Source organism: Corvus hawaiiensis, chromosome 1 (genome assembly GCF_020740725.1).
Source record: "Corvus hawaiiensis isolate bCorHaw1 chromosome 1, bCorHaw1.pri.cur, whole genome shotgun sequence".
Classification (NCBI taxonomy): domain Eukaryota; kingdom Metazoa; phylum Chordata; class Aves; order Passeriformes; family Corvidae; genus Corvus; species Corvus hawaiiensis.
Window position 1 is genome coordinate 81,328,654 of NC_063213.1, and position 13,895 is coordinate 81,342,548.

General features: G+C 44.3%; 1 protein-coding gene and 1 long non-coding RNA gene across 5 annotated transcripts in view; one reads left to right on the top strand and one right to left on the bottom strand.

Annotated features, from left to right (window-relative positions):
- The window catches only part of TRIO (trio Rho guanine nucleotide exchange factor), a 248,096-nt gene extending 238,405 nt beyond the window's left edge, over positions 1-9,691 (bottom strand). For all 4 annotated transcript variants that reach the window (XM_048311675.1, XM_048311700.1, XM_048311692.1 and 1 more), the window contains exon 1: positions 9,577-9,691. In XM_048311675.1, coding sequence (XP_048167632.1) covers positions 9,577-9,691 — 115 coding nt within the window. The remainder of the gene's footprint in view (positions 1-9,576) is intronic.
- A 121-nt stretch (positions 9,692-9,812) lies between these two features.
- LOC125329562 lies at positions 9,813-13,256 on the top strand. The gene is made up of 3 exons (XR_007205212.1): positions 9,813-9,885; positions 10,226-11,633; positions 12,751-13,256. It is a non-coding gene; the product is annotated as an uncharacterized LOC125329562 (long non-coding RNA).
- Positions 13,257-13,895: the final 639 nt, after the last annotated feature.

Below are 13,895 nucleotides of genomic sequence, written 5' to 3' on the forward strand. Positions count from 1 at the left end.
TAAAGGCACAGGAAATGTGACTTTAAGAGGTGTGAAATAAGAGCATAAGCTACTGCTGCAACTGCTCTATTTCCACTCTTTTAGGACCAACCCAACGGACAGTATCAACCAAAATGAAGTCGCTGACTAACATTAATAAAGCAAATAAATAAATACAGGGATAAAAGCTTTGAGAGTAAAGCTTTATTAAAAAATAAACAACAACAATGGCTATTCAGCTTCTTTAGCAGAGAAATCACATCCTGTTTTATTACTCTATAGTAAAAAACAGAAAGAGGCCTCTAAAGATGGGGTTTGGCATCTTCTTAAGTCTGATGTTCAACATACTATGTGCTATCAACTTCTGCACAGAACAGGACAATCCAGGCAATTTATATTTCAATTCACCTTGATTTGCTGGCAGCTTTCTACATTTTTTTTTCTGTGCTTTCAGCTGCATATATCTGGAATTCAAGGAATAGGAGAATTACAAAGGGCAAAGACATTTTGACCTTGGCCTAAAGTTTTTAGAAGAGTGGGGAGTATTTTTATGATCTCAAAAAATGGTATCATCTTTGTACTCAATGCTGCATAACCCAACATATCCAGAAGTTAGTGGCATAATAAACACTTGGAAACTGAAGAACTTACTGCCTTAAGGCTGGTAGAAAATTATATCCAACAGTGTACAGCCAAGACTACACAATGGATACAGTAAAGTCCACCGTGTAGCATAGGAGGTTAGCCAAGTAATATTTGGTATTTAAACACTCCATTTATTCTAATTCACTTCTTGGGATGTTCCTGATGTACCCTCCCTTTATTACTTGGGACACATTTTAAGAAATGTCACCTGATTTCTTCCCAACATTAACATCTGTTTGGGCTCTGAAAACAAGCAGTCCCCAAGACTTCAAACACTTCTGTTTTCATTAAATTTCACCAATAACATTTTCCCTTGTTTGATGGCCTCAAAGTTATTAACCAGATACGTGACCATCATAAACCTTAGTGAAAAGCCTTTGACCAAAGGCCTTGATGAAGCATGTCATAAGGCTGAAGGTTTCCACAAAATTACCCACAAAAATGCAGAAATTCAGTATAAAGCCTAAAAGTTTTGGATTTTGAATCACTCTTTTATGCAATAAGCAAGGTACAGACTAGACAAAAACAAGTAGGTATTTACCATGTCTCTGTGAGCCCTATCTTTCTGCAGTATATTTTCCTATTCATTTTTAGCACTTAAGAAATCCCACTTCACTATAACCCTGGATCCTCAGACTCTAATTGCTAAGCATGTACAAATCTAACCACAAAAATCACTACTGGTTGTTTACACAGTCTGCAGACACCTCAGGAATAACTATTACTGCTCACACACGCACTAAGACTACAAGAAAACATGAGTAATTAAGCTCGGGGTAGTTTCACAGATGACTAGAACACATTGGGATTACTCACAATAGCCCTGTTCAGCGCCTGCTGCCCAGAATACTTCCTCCAACTTTTTGACAAAGAGGTTTGTCATGCAAACTCGAGTTTTGGAAGCCACATGGAATATTTAGTTTGACAGTGTAACATGCATACATATATCCTCATGCACACTAGTGAAACAAACCTTCCTGAATCTCAGGCTCATGTCGGACTGTTAGATATGCCAGTAACATCATCCTGACTCTTGCACAGATTTGTGGGAATTATCCAAGCACACTATACTACACCTATAGTATAAAACATAAAGCAAACCCCTGACCTATTTTGAATGCTGGAAGGATTCAAAAGCACTTTTCTCTATATACTTTATATCTCACTCCCTCAACATCTTAGGCCCTGAGAGATAAAAAAATAAAAAATTCTCATCTCCCTGTAAAGATTGCCTTTTCTTCCCACCATAATTATAAAACAGTAATTCTTATTTCAGTTCTTTAGTAAAGTCCAGATTACAAAACATCACATCTAGAAGTACCAGCAAGAGGCACAGTTCAGCACTGCTCAGTAGGAAAACCTGTTACATATTTGCAGTGGTTTGTATTAAACAGTGCTACTGCCACTTATGCAAGGCAGTAACACGGGAGATTAAACAAATTTGACTAAATTATTTCAGAAGACTCCACTCAACAGCCTTAAAAAACAACCCTGCTTTTTAAACAAACACACAATTAGGCTATTTCAGATTACTTTGAGTAGCTATTTGGCAGAGAAACCATTGGAATGGGTTTTGTATCTTTAAAGCAGGGTCTTCTCACTCAGACTGTTTAGTGAAACTTTGTGGACACAACTCATTTATGACCCTCTTCTTTGTGTATCCATACAACAACCTACTCTAGAGGCTGAAAATCAGATGCTTTAACGTACTGTAGTGTCTACTGCTAAAAGCACTTGAGTTGTTCCCTGTCATTTCAATTCCTCCTCCTCACTACTGGGTAAGTGATCTGTTTTCTCAAAACAGCAGTATCCTTCCTGAAGGAATATGACTCAGCTTTGCAGATCATCAGTATTACTTCACCAGTAGTCTACTTTTTGATTTTACCGCACCGAGAAAAATGTTAAGTTAAACAAGGATCCTTCTCCAAATAAAGCAAATTTCTTGATGAGAACAACAAATAGATGCAACAATCCTAGTCATTAAATTAAAATAGCCTGCTATGACCATCGTGGGTTTTTTTTTTTACTTTGTAGCCTTTTTTTTTTTTTAAGATTAAACTTGGTTCTCACCAATATCAAGCAGAAAAACTGTTTCCCTTGTTCTCTTTACTTCAACTACCACTGCATTACCAAAATTTCAATGTCTCTTTACTATTTTAACACTTTTGCTGACCATGAACAGCCGTTTCAGTGATCCTACCTCCTTCAAGATGCAGACCTAAAATCACTACGCAGTTTCACTCTATTAAACTGACCCAGCAGTCTGCATCTAAACATTTGTTGACACTATAAATATTTTAATTTTTATTTTAAATTGAAAAGGAGCAGAGAAACATTAATATTTTCTCTACATATTAGGGTACGTCTTTCCAGTCTTTCTTCAGATTTTATTTACCTAGATAGTGATTTTACATGGAAAAGCTCTTGGAAGTCACATGATATTTCAGGTTGAAATTCATACCTGTTTCTGTTAGGTTGCTGTGGGACACATTTAACTGGAGACAAACCACTTTTTAAGAAACATTTACCACCCATCTTGTCTACACAATGACTGAGCTCTGCAATTGATGAAAGCCCTGGCTTGCACCAAGTCTCTTCCTACTTCTGTCAGCTCCTTTCTGAGTACATCAGCACTTCATGCCAGCTCAAATGCACTCCTTCCAAGAATGGACCTGGCTTTTCTCTAACTCCCATTTACCTTCCCCTCCAAATGTGCATTTAGTTTATCAACTGCCAGCTATCACAGATGTTACAAGTAATTCTCTGTCCTCTCTTAGAAATACTCAGGACTTCTTCCTCCAGCTGTTACAAACACACCCTAACCTCTAACTTTATCAATCCTTGGCTATCCCCAGAGAAGCTTGGCTGTTTCACACAAAACCAAACTGCACAACAGCTGCTGCATTTCACACTGAAGCTCTCTATCCTCATCTTCATTGTTCCAGGGAACATCAATTCAACAATGCTATTTCCCAGCGTAACTTCTCCATTGTAACTTCATTGTTTCTGCAGTTATTTTTGCTCTGCATATGCTCATCAGAAACTATCAAGTTGTGGCATTTTTCTACAGTGTTTTTCAAAATACCATTTACACACACACACACCCCCCACCCTGCTTCAACCATCTTATTAAAATGGATACTTCTGGAATTGGATCAAACCTTCACAAAAGGGCCCACTTCCTCTTCAGCCCAGGTCAACCAGCACTAATGACAACAATACTGTTACTAATGCAACTAAAAGCACAAAGTAACAGATTCTTGAAAAGCTTACACAACACTGTAAATTTTTGTTGTGTTTATTTTTTTAATACAAATGCTGTCATCACTCAAAGTGATACGAAAGAATGGACAACTTGCTTCATACTTTACATCCTCTGCATGCTCACCACTTCTTAAAACACACCTCAGCTCCTGACAGCCACAGGACCAAGAACCAGTACTCGCAGAGGACAGCATGGAGCTGTCACACGGGCTACCACCAGTGCTGCCTGGCAAAACTTCACTTCTGGCTTCACTATTAGATGATTTCTGTCAGACACTCGTCACTACTCTGTAGCGACTCCAACTGCCACACCAAGTAAGCAACAACCACAGCTCTGGCTACCTTCTCTGTAAGTTACCTACTACACAACAGCAGGAGAGTGTGCCTTCCTAAGAAGATCCACCTATCTTAACTTCAGAGATGGTGTGTTCTGCTTCATGGTTTTAAGACGGAAATTTGGCTTGTTTCTCACATTTGATGCCTACCTTGAAAGCTATTTTGCCTATGATCTAAATGATAGTGTGTTTTTATTAGTAGTATTCTTGAAAAAAAATTGCTGCCTTTTAATAATATGCTTGCCTTTTCTTTTCCGTGTAATCTTTCCCAACCCTCTCTCCTTTCCCTCCTCCTAGAAGACTTTCTCTATGGCAGCATTTTTAATGCTGTCTACTACATGCAGCCAACTATCCCAGCCACTATCACACAGGACACTAATGTAAAGGAAGCAAGGCAACAGTATATAAAGCAATATAATCAGGAAGAAATAAAACATAAGTCCTCCTTGTAAACTTGAAAGAACATATTTTTAAATGCTAGCTTTTATCTTTACAGTATTATTTGTTAAGTGATGTTCATGAAAACTAAGCAAACAACAAGATCGTTATTTAAGAGAAAAAGAAGAAAATCAATCATGTTTTCATGACACTCATTAATACTTCTTTAAGGTCTCAATTATTCAAGCAACTATCAGCCTAGGTTGTTATAGGCAGACTTAGTGTATCGTGCTTGTGCATTTGTTTCTTAAGGTAAGCTTAATGATAAGAGAATTTAAAACTTTGGTTTGAGATGTATGTGTTTAGGTACCAAAATGAACATGTGAGTATTTTAGGAAAATAGGATGCTGAGATTTGTTGTTGCTGTGGACATTTGAAGACTTCTGCAAGTACTAGTAACTTGAGCCTTGAATCAGTCTGGGTTCAACTAAGTGTACAACATTAGAACCAGGTGCTATTTAAAGCTATTCTGGCTACCAGCCTGTTCTCTGACTTCACCTTGAGAGGTGGCACACTGAACTCTACTTGGAACACCCACCTCCTCCAGACCCACATTCATCTCAGACTTACTCCTTCTCCTCAGAAAGGACTGCTGCCACCTGTGTAGAGTAGGTTTTAGATGGAAAACCCTCTATTTTTTTGTTTTCCCATATCAAGGGATGAAGTACAATAAACAGTTATATTCATATTTTACCTGGCAAAGCCTGGGCAATTATTCACCTTAATGAAGAGACTTTTGGGGCCCCTTTTTTTTCCCTTTGCTTTTCAAACATTTTTGTTCCTCCAAAGGTCCCTTCCCATTGCTCAGTATGTAAACTGTGTTCCTTCTAGGAATGTGGCAAGAGTTCACATAAACAGGTGGTGACAACACTAATCTCCTCAACGGCTTACAAAAACTGTATCGTTTGTCCATATATGAATGAAGTTACTGCACAATTTGTAGAGGCCACTCATTAAAAAATGTATCTTACAGGAAATAACTCCATCCACTTTCAACTCACTACTGTGAAGAGCTATCAGTTGGTTGTTTTTTTACATGAAGACTTATCAGAGTAATTTATAAAGGCACTTCCTAGAGTATCTAGCGAGCTGACTGAAGTGCTTACAAGCCTTTTTCTCTGCAACCTTTTGTATTCACAGATTTTTCCATCATCCCAAAAGGGTAACTTACTAAAAGTTCGATCAACATGTCTTTTACTTAGATGAAAAAAGTTTTGTTCTCTATGCCTAAAACCAAAATTCACTAACTTCAACCAGTAAAAATACTTTGGTTTCAAAAACACTGTTATAATAGCATGATTTAAACTTAACAGACAGCCCTTATTCTTGCATCCTGAAGATATCAGTTGAGTCTCCTTCCCAAAGTTTTGAGGACTCAAAGCTGCAAAGATGAAACCAACAACAACCAAACAAAACCTCAGTATTGGTTACTGCCCTGTAAGCCATGACTTGATGGCCTCAAATTCAACTTTGCACATGTCAGCTGTTTTCAGACCTTTCAAATACATAGAATTTTAGGTTGAAACTCAGAATACATTTTGAAAAGTTTTATCTTAATAACTTTTCATTAAAAATAGATCTTGTATACTTAACACATGTTAACACACTTAACACTACACAGCCACTTAGACTCTGCACTACTGGGTTTTCATATGGTAACAGTCTTTTTTTCATAACTCAAAGGTATTTTACCAGTCCTTTCAAGTCAATCCAGTGCACTTTTTAATAAAAAAAAAAAGGGATGTTTGTCTATACATTTATAGCTCAAAAAGTATCCTCCTGTCAGTTTACACAGTCATTTCTGATCTCCAACTTACATACAGGACAGAAAGGCACTTCCAACAACCACTGTGTTTTCTCCTTCAAAATGTAATCACTTTGCCCAGCACTCAACTCTCCTTCTTTTCCTATTAATCCTGCCACAAAGGTGACAAATGTAACAAGGTACTCTTTTCTTTTTAACTTCAAATAATGAGATTTAGATACCAAGTATGTAGCAGAAAGTAAGCTGCCTCAATTTCTTCCAATTCCAGTGAAGGGATTCCTCATTTACATTCAAGACGCACAGTCTTTATGTGTTCCTAACTACCACCACCAGTGGTGCTTCCAGTTCAGCTGCTTTCCTCACATTTCAACTGCAACTTTATTTCCCCAACAACTCAAGAGTGAATTTACATTTACATAACCAAAGTGAAAACTGGAAATGTCCACATTTCAAGTGATGTGAACCTAGCTGCTGTTCAATATCTTAACAAAACATCTTCCAAATAACAAAACTCCATTCTTCAGGCTACTTTAATTCTACTTCAGGCTTAGTCTTACAAAAGGACAGGAGGAAAGTCAATAATCCCACTTGGCAGCTCAACTGACTAATTTAACCAACCTAAGATTAGAACTGATTGTTTAGGCAAGCTTTTTGTTGTTGGGGTTTTTTTCCTCCTGGAAAACACTGCAACATTTTTACTCATTTTCTCTTTTAAATAACAGCTACAGCTTTGCTAATATTCGCTGCAAGTGACAGGAAAAAGGAAGCATTTGTTATTGTAAATTCTGTACAGAAAAAATATTTTGTCTGCTCCTAAGTGCACCAAACAAAGTTTTCTCCTTGTTCATTGATCACTGTGCACATTGTGTTTCACTGAAAAAAAATGTGCCTGTTGTTCAAACAAAGGGAAGCACCGGAGATCTCTTAATAGACCCTCTCCTTATAAAAGAGTGGATCATGTACAGAGGCGGAATTCGAAGAGCTCTTCTCAATGCCAAACACCCACAAGAGATGCCAGAACATTTTCCAGTGTATGTCAGAGCCCAGGCTGGACCAGACAACCTCCACATGCAAATATGGAAATCAGAATGCCAGTTGTTAAATATGCTCTAAGAGTTTTTTGATAAGCATGTCCTTCTACCACTTTAATATTTTCAGTTGCTGCAATACTGAGCTCAGTGCAACTTCCCTGTTATCAGAAGTTATCAGCATCAGAAGTCATCACTGCACCACTTACGAGCTTACCAGCTGTAGCATCCTTCAACCCACACGTATATGTGGAAGTTGATTATTAATACAGCTGGCAGGGTCTTCCTAAACTGAAAGATTACTACACATGCACCCATTTGTAACTACGCTAGGCAGACTACTGTGTGTAACCCTACTGTTCTAATCTGTCATTTTGCTTTCATCGGGATTTCTTCCTGGCAGTGATAAAGCTCAGTCCTTCTTCCATGACAAAACCCACCAAGGCCAGCATCTTGACAAGGAGCTTCACATTCATGGCTATGATGTAAAGCAGGATGCCTCGGGAGCATCAAGCCCTCCAGAAGGGACACAGCCCCCTGTTCGGACCCTCTGTCCACGCAAACGCAGCTCCCAGCCCTGCTTCAGGGATGCCTGCTGCAAATCACACCTCCTCCATCACCCTCATGAAACCAAACACACTGAGCAGCACCACCGACCGCAAGAAGCACTGATTACGCTGCTTCCCACTTCCCTCGGGGACTTTCCTTAAAAACCCAATGAATACAGCTTTTACTACTATTATTACTACTGCCATCATTATTTTTTACACACGAAATCGGCCAACCCCCTCGTCTTTACAGCGGTGAGTCTGCATTTTCCTTGCTCGCCGCTCCTTTTTAGGCAGCCAAAGGGAGCAAGTGCCCAGCCCAGCCCGGGTGCCCCGCCCGGGAGCGATGGCCGAGGGGTGCCCTGGGGGGCTCGGAGCCGCCGGCGGAGCGGACAGAGGGGAGGAGCCGCCGCCGCTCGGGGGAGGGCAGCCAGCACCGAGGGGAGGCTTCACTGCTGCCGCCGCCCAGGCTGCCCGCAGGGCTCCGTCCCCGCTGCCGGCCCAGGCAGTCCTGCCCTCCCTCCGTCCCCGCCGCTATCCCCCGGGGGACAACGTCTCGGCGGCGGGCGCAGCCGCCCTGCCCGCCCGGTTGCGTGCCGAGAGTAAACACCGAGGGAGAAGGCAGCCTCCATTTTTTTTTTAACCCGGCAGCCTGTCAACAGGCTCCCCCCCTACCCCTCCCGATCCTCCGCGCCTAGCCCGGCTTCCCAGCCCGGCAGCGCCCGAGAGCCGCTGCTGCCCCGCCTCAGCCGAGGCAGCGACACCCCCTTAACACGGACTTCGCTTTTTGTCTGCCTCTTTCGCTTCTCCTTAGAACATCTACTTTCCATGCCGCTTCTCCCATCCCTGCCCTGGGCCGCCACCCAGCCACACAGCACCGGCGGAGCGCTGCCTTTTATAGCGGTGTCATCCTTGCCTGCCCGCCCGCCTCCCCGGGGGGCCCGGCCGGCACAACCGGCTCCCCGCAGCCCTGCGGACCCGCTCACCCTTCCCGCCCCTCCGTCACCCTGCGCTGCCCGGATCGGAGCGGCTCCTCCACCGGCCTCCCGTCCCGCAACCCCCGGCGGGACATTTTCGGGGGACTCGGGTCCGCCTGGCGCTGGGTGGTGCCGCCCGGCCCCGGTAACGCGCCCGCTACCGGGCGGGCATCGGAGGCAGAATCGCACCTGTCACCGGCGACACCGCCCCGGGGCGGCAGCAGCCCCGCACCCTCCCGGCCGGGCCGCGCCGCCACCGCCCCCGTTTTCACGCCTTGGTTCTGCTGGCGAGGGTGGCGTCCCGCCCGCGAGTTGCTGTGCCTGAACCCCGCTGTCCCCGGCACGGGACGCGGGGGCTCGGCTCCCTTCCCTGCCGCCTCTCCGAGGAACGGACGAGCAGTGCCGAGGCGGCCCCGCCGGCGAGAGGCGGGGGAGCCTTCCCCGAGGCCACCTGACAAAGCCGGCTGCCATCGCCTCCTTTCCCGGCTCCACAGGGAGGACGTCGCTTCCCCAAGGGCCACCTTTCGCCTCTACCTCCAGCCGCGGTCTCGTCGCCGGCCCTTCCTCCCCGCTCCCCCAGGACAGGACCGCACTCACCGGATCGGAAGAACGCCGCGATGTCCGCCGAGTCCTTGGCCGCCTCCTCGGCCCCTTCCCCCGCGCCGCTGCCGGCCGTGGTGGCGGCGGAGGTGGCGGTAGCGGCGCTGCTCATGGCTGCTGCTGCTGCTGCTGCTGCGTGCGCCGGCGGCGGTGGTTCCACCGGGCGAGACCCGCCGCCGACCCCGCCGCCCCCTCCGCGGATCCCGGCTTCACCTCCGGGCGAGAGCGGCCGTCAGGGTGGCAGCCGGAGCGGGCGAGCGATGCGGGGCGGCGGCGGGCGGCCGCAGCGAGCGCAGGGACATGAAGGTATGCGCGGAATGGCAGCTCCGGGAGCGCCCACCCCCCGCAGCCACCTAGGAGGCGGCGTGTGCATGCAGGGAGTCCGGGCGGGCGGGCGGGCGGCAGCCGGAGCGCAGACAATCGCGGGAGGAGGAGGAGAAGGAGGAGGAGGGCGACGACGACGACGACGGCATGGGAAGGGCCAGCAGTCCGCGCAGCCAGCAGCCGGTGGGCGGAGAAAGAAGGAATGTTTCCAGCCTTTTTTTTTTTTCCTCTCTCTCTCTTTTCTTTTTTTTTTTTTTCTTTTTTTTTTCTTTTTTTTTTCTTTTTTTTTTCTTTTTTTTTTCTTTTTTTTTTTTTTTTTTAGAGGGAGCAAGGAGCGATCCGGAGGAGCAGCAGCTGCCCTAGCCGCCGCGATGCCAGTGGCCGCGGCTACCACCGTCCTCCATCTTGACTGGGAGGAGGAGGAGGGTGGGAAGGGGGAGTCGGGAAAGGAAGCGAGTCCCCGCCCGAGGAACAAGGGCGGTGGAGCCGGGAGAGGGGGGAGCTCGGGAGTCTCCGGCTGCGTCCGGCACCGGTCGGGATGGGGCGGGGCTGGGCGGCGCAGGACGTCCGCGCTCCGGCTGGGCCGCGGCGGCTGGCGCTTCCCGGCGGCTCCCGGCGGTGCGGCCGCCTGCTGGGACCTCTAGGTTTGCTGTTGGGGGTTCTTTTTGTTTGCTTGGGGTTTTTTTAGGTGCTTCCGACTGGCATTCGCCGTACTACCAGCTCGCCGGTGTGCGGAAGTCGGACTGGAGGTCCAAAAAAAAAGGGAAAATATCCAGTCCGCCTGCCGCGGGGGCGAGCGGCGGGAGCGTGGGAAGCGGCGCGTGCCCCGTGCTCCTGCCTGCCGCTCCCCGGGCGCCGCCGGCCTCCGAGGGACCGTGCTCGGGAAGAGACCCCTGCCCGAGGCCGGAAGGAGCCTGGCTTAGCGCTGGAAGGCACAGGGAAAACGGGATATGCAAATTTCTTAAAAACGTGCCTTTAAAAGGCTTCCCTTACATTGCTGTCTGTATTGTGGATGTACTTTTTTCTTCTGTCATCACGGGGACACTTCAAAAGGTTTTATGCTGTGGATCGGTTCAATTAATATAAAATAATCAAGCAGCTCACGCTGGGGAGTGCAATTGGATATAGGTCGTGATGTGTCCCACCACCGTCCTCCTCCTCATGTTAAGGTGCCAGTGTAAGTTTGATTCCAGGTAAGGTTGAGGAGGGGTTGGCAGAGCAGGAATCGTAGCAGTTGCACAAATTGATGAATCTGAGTAACACATCTCAAATGTTCTTGGTAAATAGTGAATTGTTAGCTCACTTGAAATGCAGAAGTACGGCTTCAGGAATTAAACTCCTGAACTTTTGGTAAGTGATAAAAGCAAGGTAAGTTCAAGACAAATGTGGTTCATAGAATCATAGAATATCCTGAGTTGGAAGTAACTCACTAGGATCATCCTAGGATCCTGCACATGTCCTGCACAGGACCACCCCAAGAATCCAGATGTGCTGAGAGCATTGTCCAAACACTTCCTCAACTCCAGCAGGCTGTGGTCCGTGAACACCTCCCTGGGGAGCCTGTTCCAGCGCCCAAGCAGCCTCTGGGTGAAGAACCTTTTCCTAATGCCCAACCTAAACCTCCCGTGACACAGCTTCATGTCCTTCCCACAGGTTCTAAGGGAATCCTGACAGGTTCTGTTCGTTTATTACAGGCAGATGATGAGGAAGTCATCTGTAAGCTTCCCAAGGTTTGTATTTATCTGAAGTTGTATAGGTTGATGAAAAAGCTTTTGTGCAACCATGCCTGCCCTAATTTCTCTTACAGAGAAGAGATAAATTTGACTGAAAACATTTTTTTTTAATGTTTTTCTTTCACACCGCAGGCAGGGGAGAGAGTTCCAAATTAGCATCCCACTGATAGAAGTGGTTGCAACATGAATTTCTTTCTAGTTATCACCATTCACTTAGCTAAAAACATGAATGGGACAAATGCTGCTGTTCCCTAGCAAGCAGCGAGCTAACCTGGGAGTAGGGATAAGGTATTGTATATCTGCCCAGAAAAGAAAAATCTGCATAAGAATGTGAGAAAATTGGGTAAGTGCATGGAAAGAGTTAATATAATGAGTAAAGAAAAGAATAAGAATCCATAATTCGAGCTTTCAGTGGCTAGAGAGCAAGAAGTGTTTGAGATTACTTGTTTTCCAAGTTCGAAATAAGACTTCAATATACTATGCAACACTGGAAAAAGCTTTAGAAGGCTTTTCACCAGTTGTTGAAAAGAAGAGACTGACTTTCTCTTTCCAACTAATTGCTCATCCAGCACACTGTACAAATTGTAAGTGGGCACTAAAAAAGCAAGGTTAATTTGAACAATTTTGAAGGCCGTATGACTCAAGTTTGTCCCTTCCTCTGTCCCCTCCATCTGCTGAATTGCAAGAGATGCTGGGTTTGCTTTTTTTCTTAGTACATGGGTGCCCTGAGCCATGTTCCCCCCACTACAGAAGCCTTTCATCACCATGAAAGAGATTGAGGACTAGTTGTAATTTGAGTTCTTCATCAGCAACAAAGGTGGCCCTTACAGAAAATCCTTCAAGAGCCAAAAATGCTCATATCCTTTGCAGCATTCATAAGAATTGTAGCAATGCATAGTGTTCATGCTAATGTTCAGGATGCAATATTTACTGAAGGGTAACTTAAAAGAAGGAGAAAAGGATAGGAAAATTACATTATAACAAAGTTACTTAACAGTCTCTAATAAAACAAGATTTAATTCACAGCTATTCACCTTAGGTATCAAATACCAGATTTATTATTTTGACATTAGGAAATTATGTTTCTTAATCTGGTTCTTCTTGATCATTTTAGGCTTCAAACTAAAACCGGATATGAATCGTCTATATGGAGAATGTTGCACATTGGAAAATTGTGTGAATTTGAAAGGCTGTCATTAGGGGATAGCCATATTCTGCTCAACTCCTACTTTGCTTATCTCAGTTTTGGTCAGCCTGCAAGTGTTTTTGCACCAATTGCAATGGTAAATGCAGGAAAGGAAAAAATATTCATGGTGTAAAAGAAACTTTAGGGGTAATGTGACCTGTGAAATATTAATATTGTTAAGGCAGAGATTCAAATTAGAGTTCTAGATTGTATACTAGGAGTTTTAAATCTTAATGGTGTTTAAGTTCTGTGCTTAATTTCTGTATTTATATATAATGTCTTGGGGTGATTTTATGATGTGTATCCCATATCGCTGCCCTATGCCCAGAAATTAACCTCAAGACATATATATCTATATATATAAGCATTTAATTTTATGTAAGCACATTGTTTAAAAAGATTTATACCCCAATAAAATAAATGTCCAAAGAGAAGTGTTGTTTCATTTGAATGCCCTTTATTTTTAGTTGTGTTGTGTCTAACTGTGGTTGAATGGTCACTCCAAGATCAGTATGCCAAACACAAAAAACTATTCCTGTCAAAGAGGTGTCCTGTGAGGGAAGAAGCTTGTCCAGAGCCTAGCCTTGTATATCCAGGCTGGGAAGTGTCACATGTCACTTCATGTTTCATTCTTAAAGGAATTTGCAGACTTGATATTTCTTGAGTTCTTTTCCTGCAGTATTTGCTGCCTACTTGATCAAGAAAGCAAAGAATGAAGATTTCCCCATTTCTATAAGACGTTAAAAAAAGCAGGGCAAGCTTGGTTTAAAAATCACAATATTTACAAGCTTTCAGGATAAGTAAACTAGAAACTCATTAGTTTGGACAAACTAGGAGACAAGAGATGGTACTGACCTGGAGCTGTCAATTGGAGTTGTCTTCCTGCTTAGAAAAAGTCGTGGAGCAAGGGGCTTCTATTATTAAAGAAACCCAAAAACTGCACAATTGCAAAACCCACCCACCAACTAGATTTTTACAATGGGATTCTCTTCTTTTAGTTGTTTCACAAGCTTCACTATTCATTTCGTAAACAAAAACACAGAACATAAAGGACAATGTGGGGACAAAGCTTC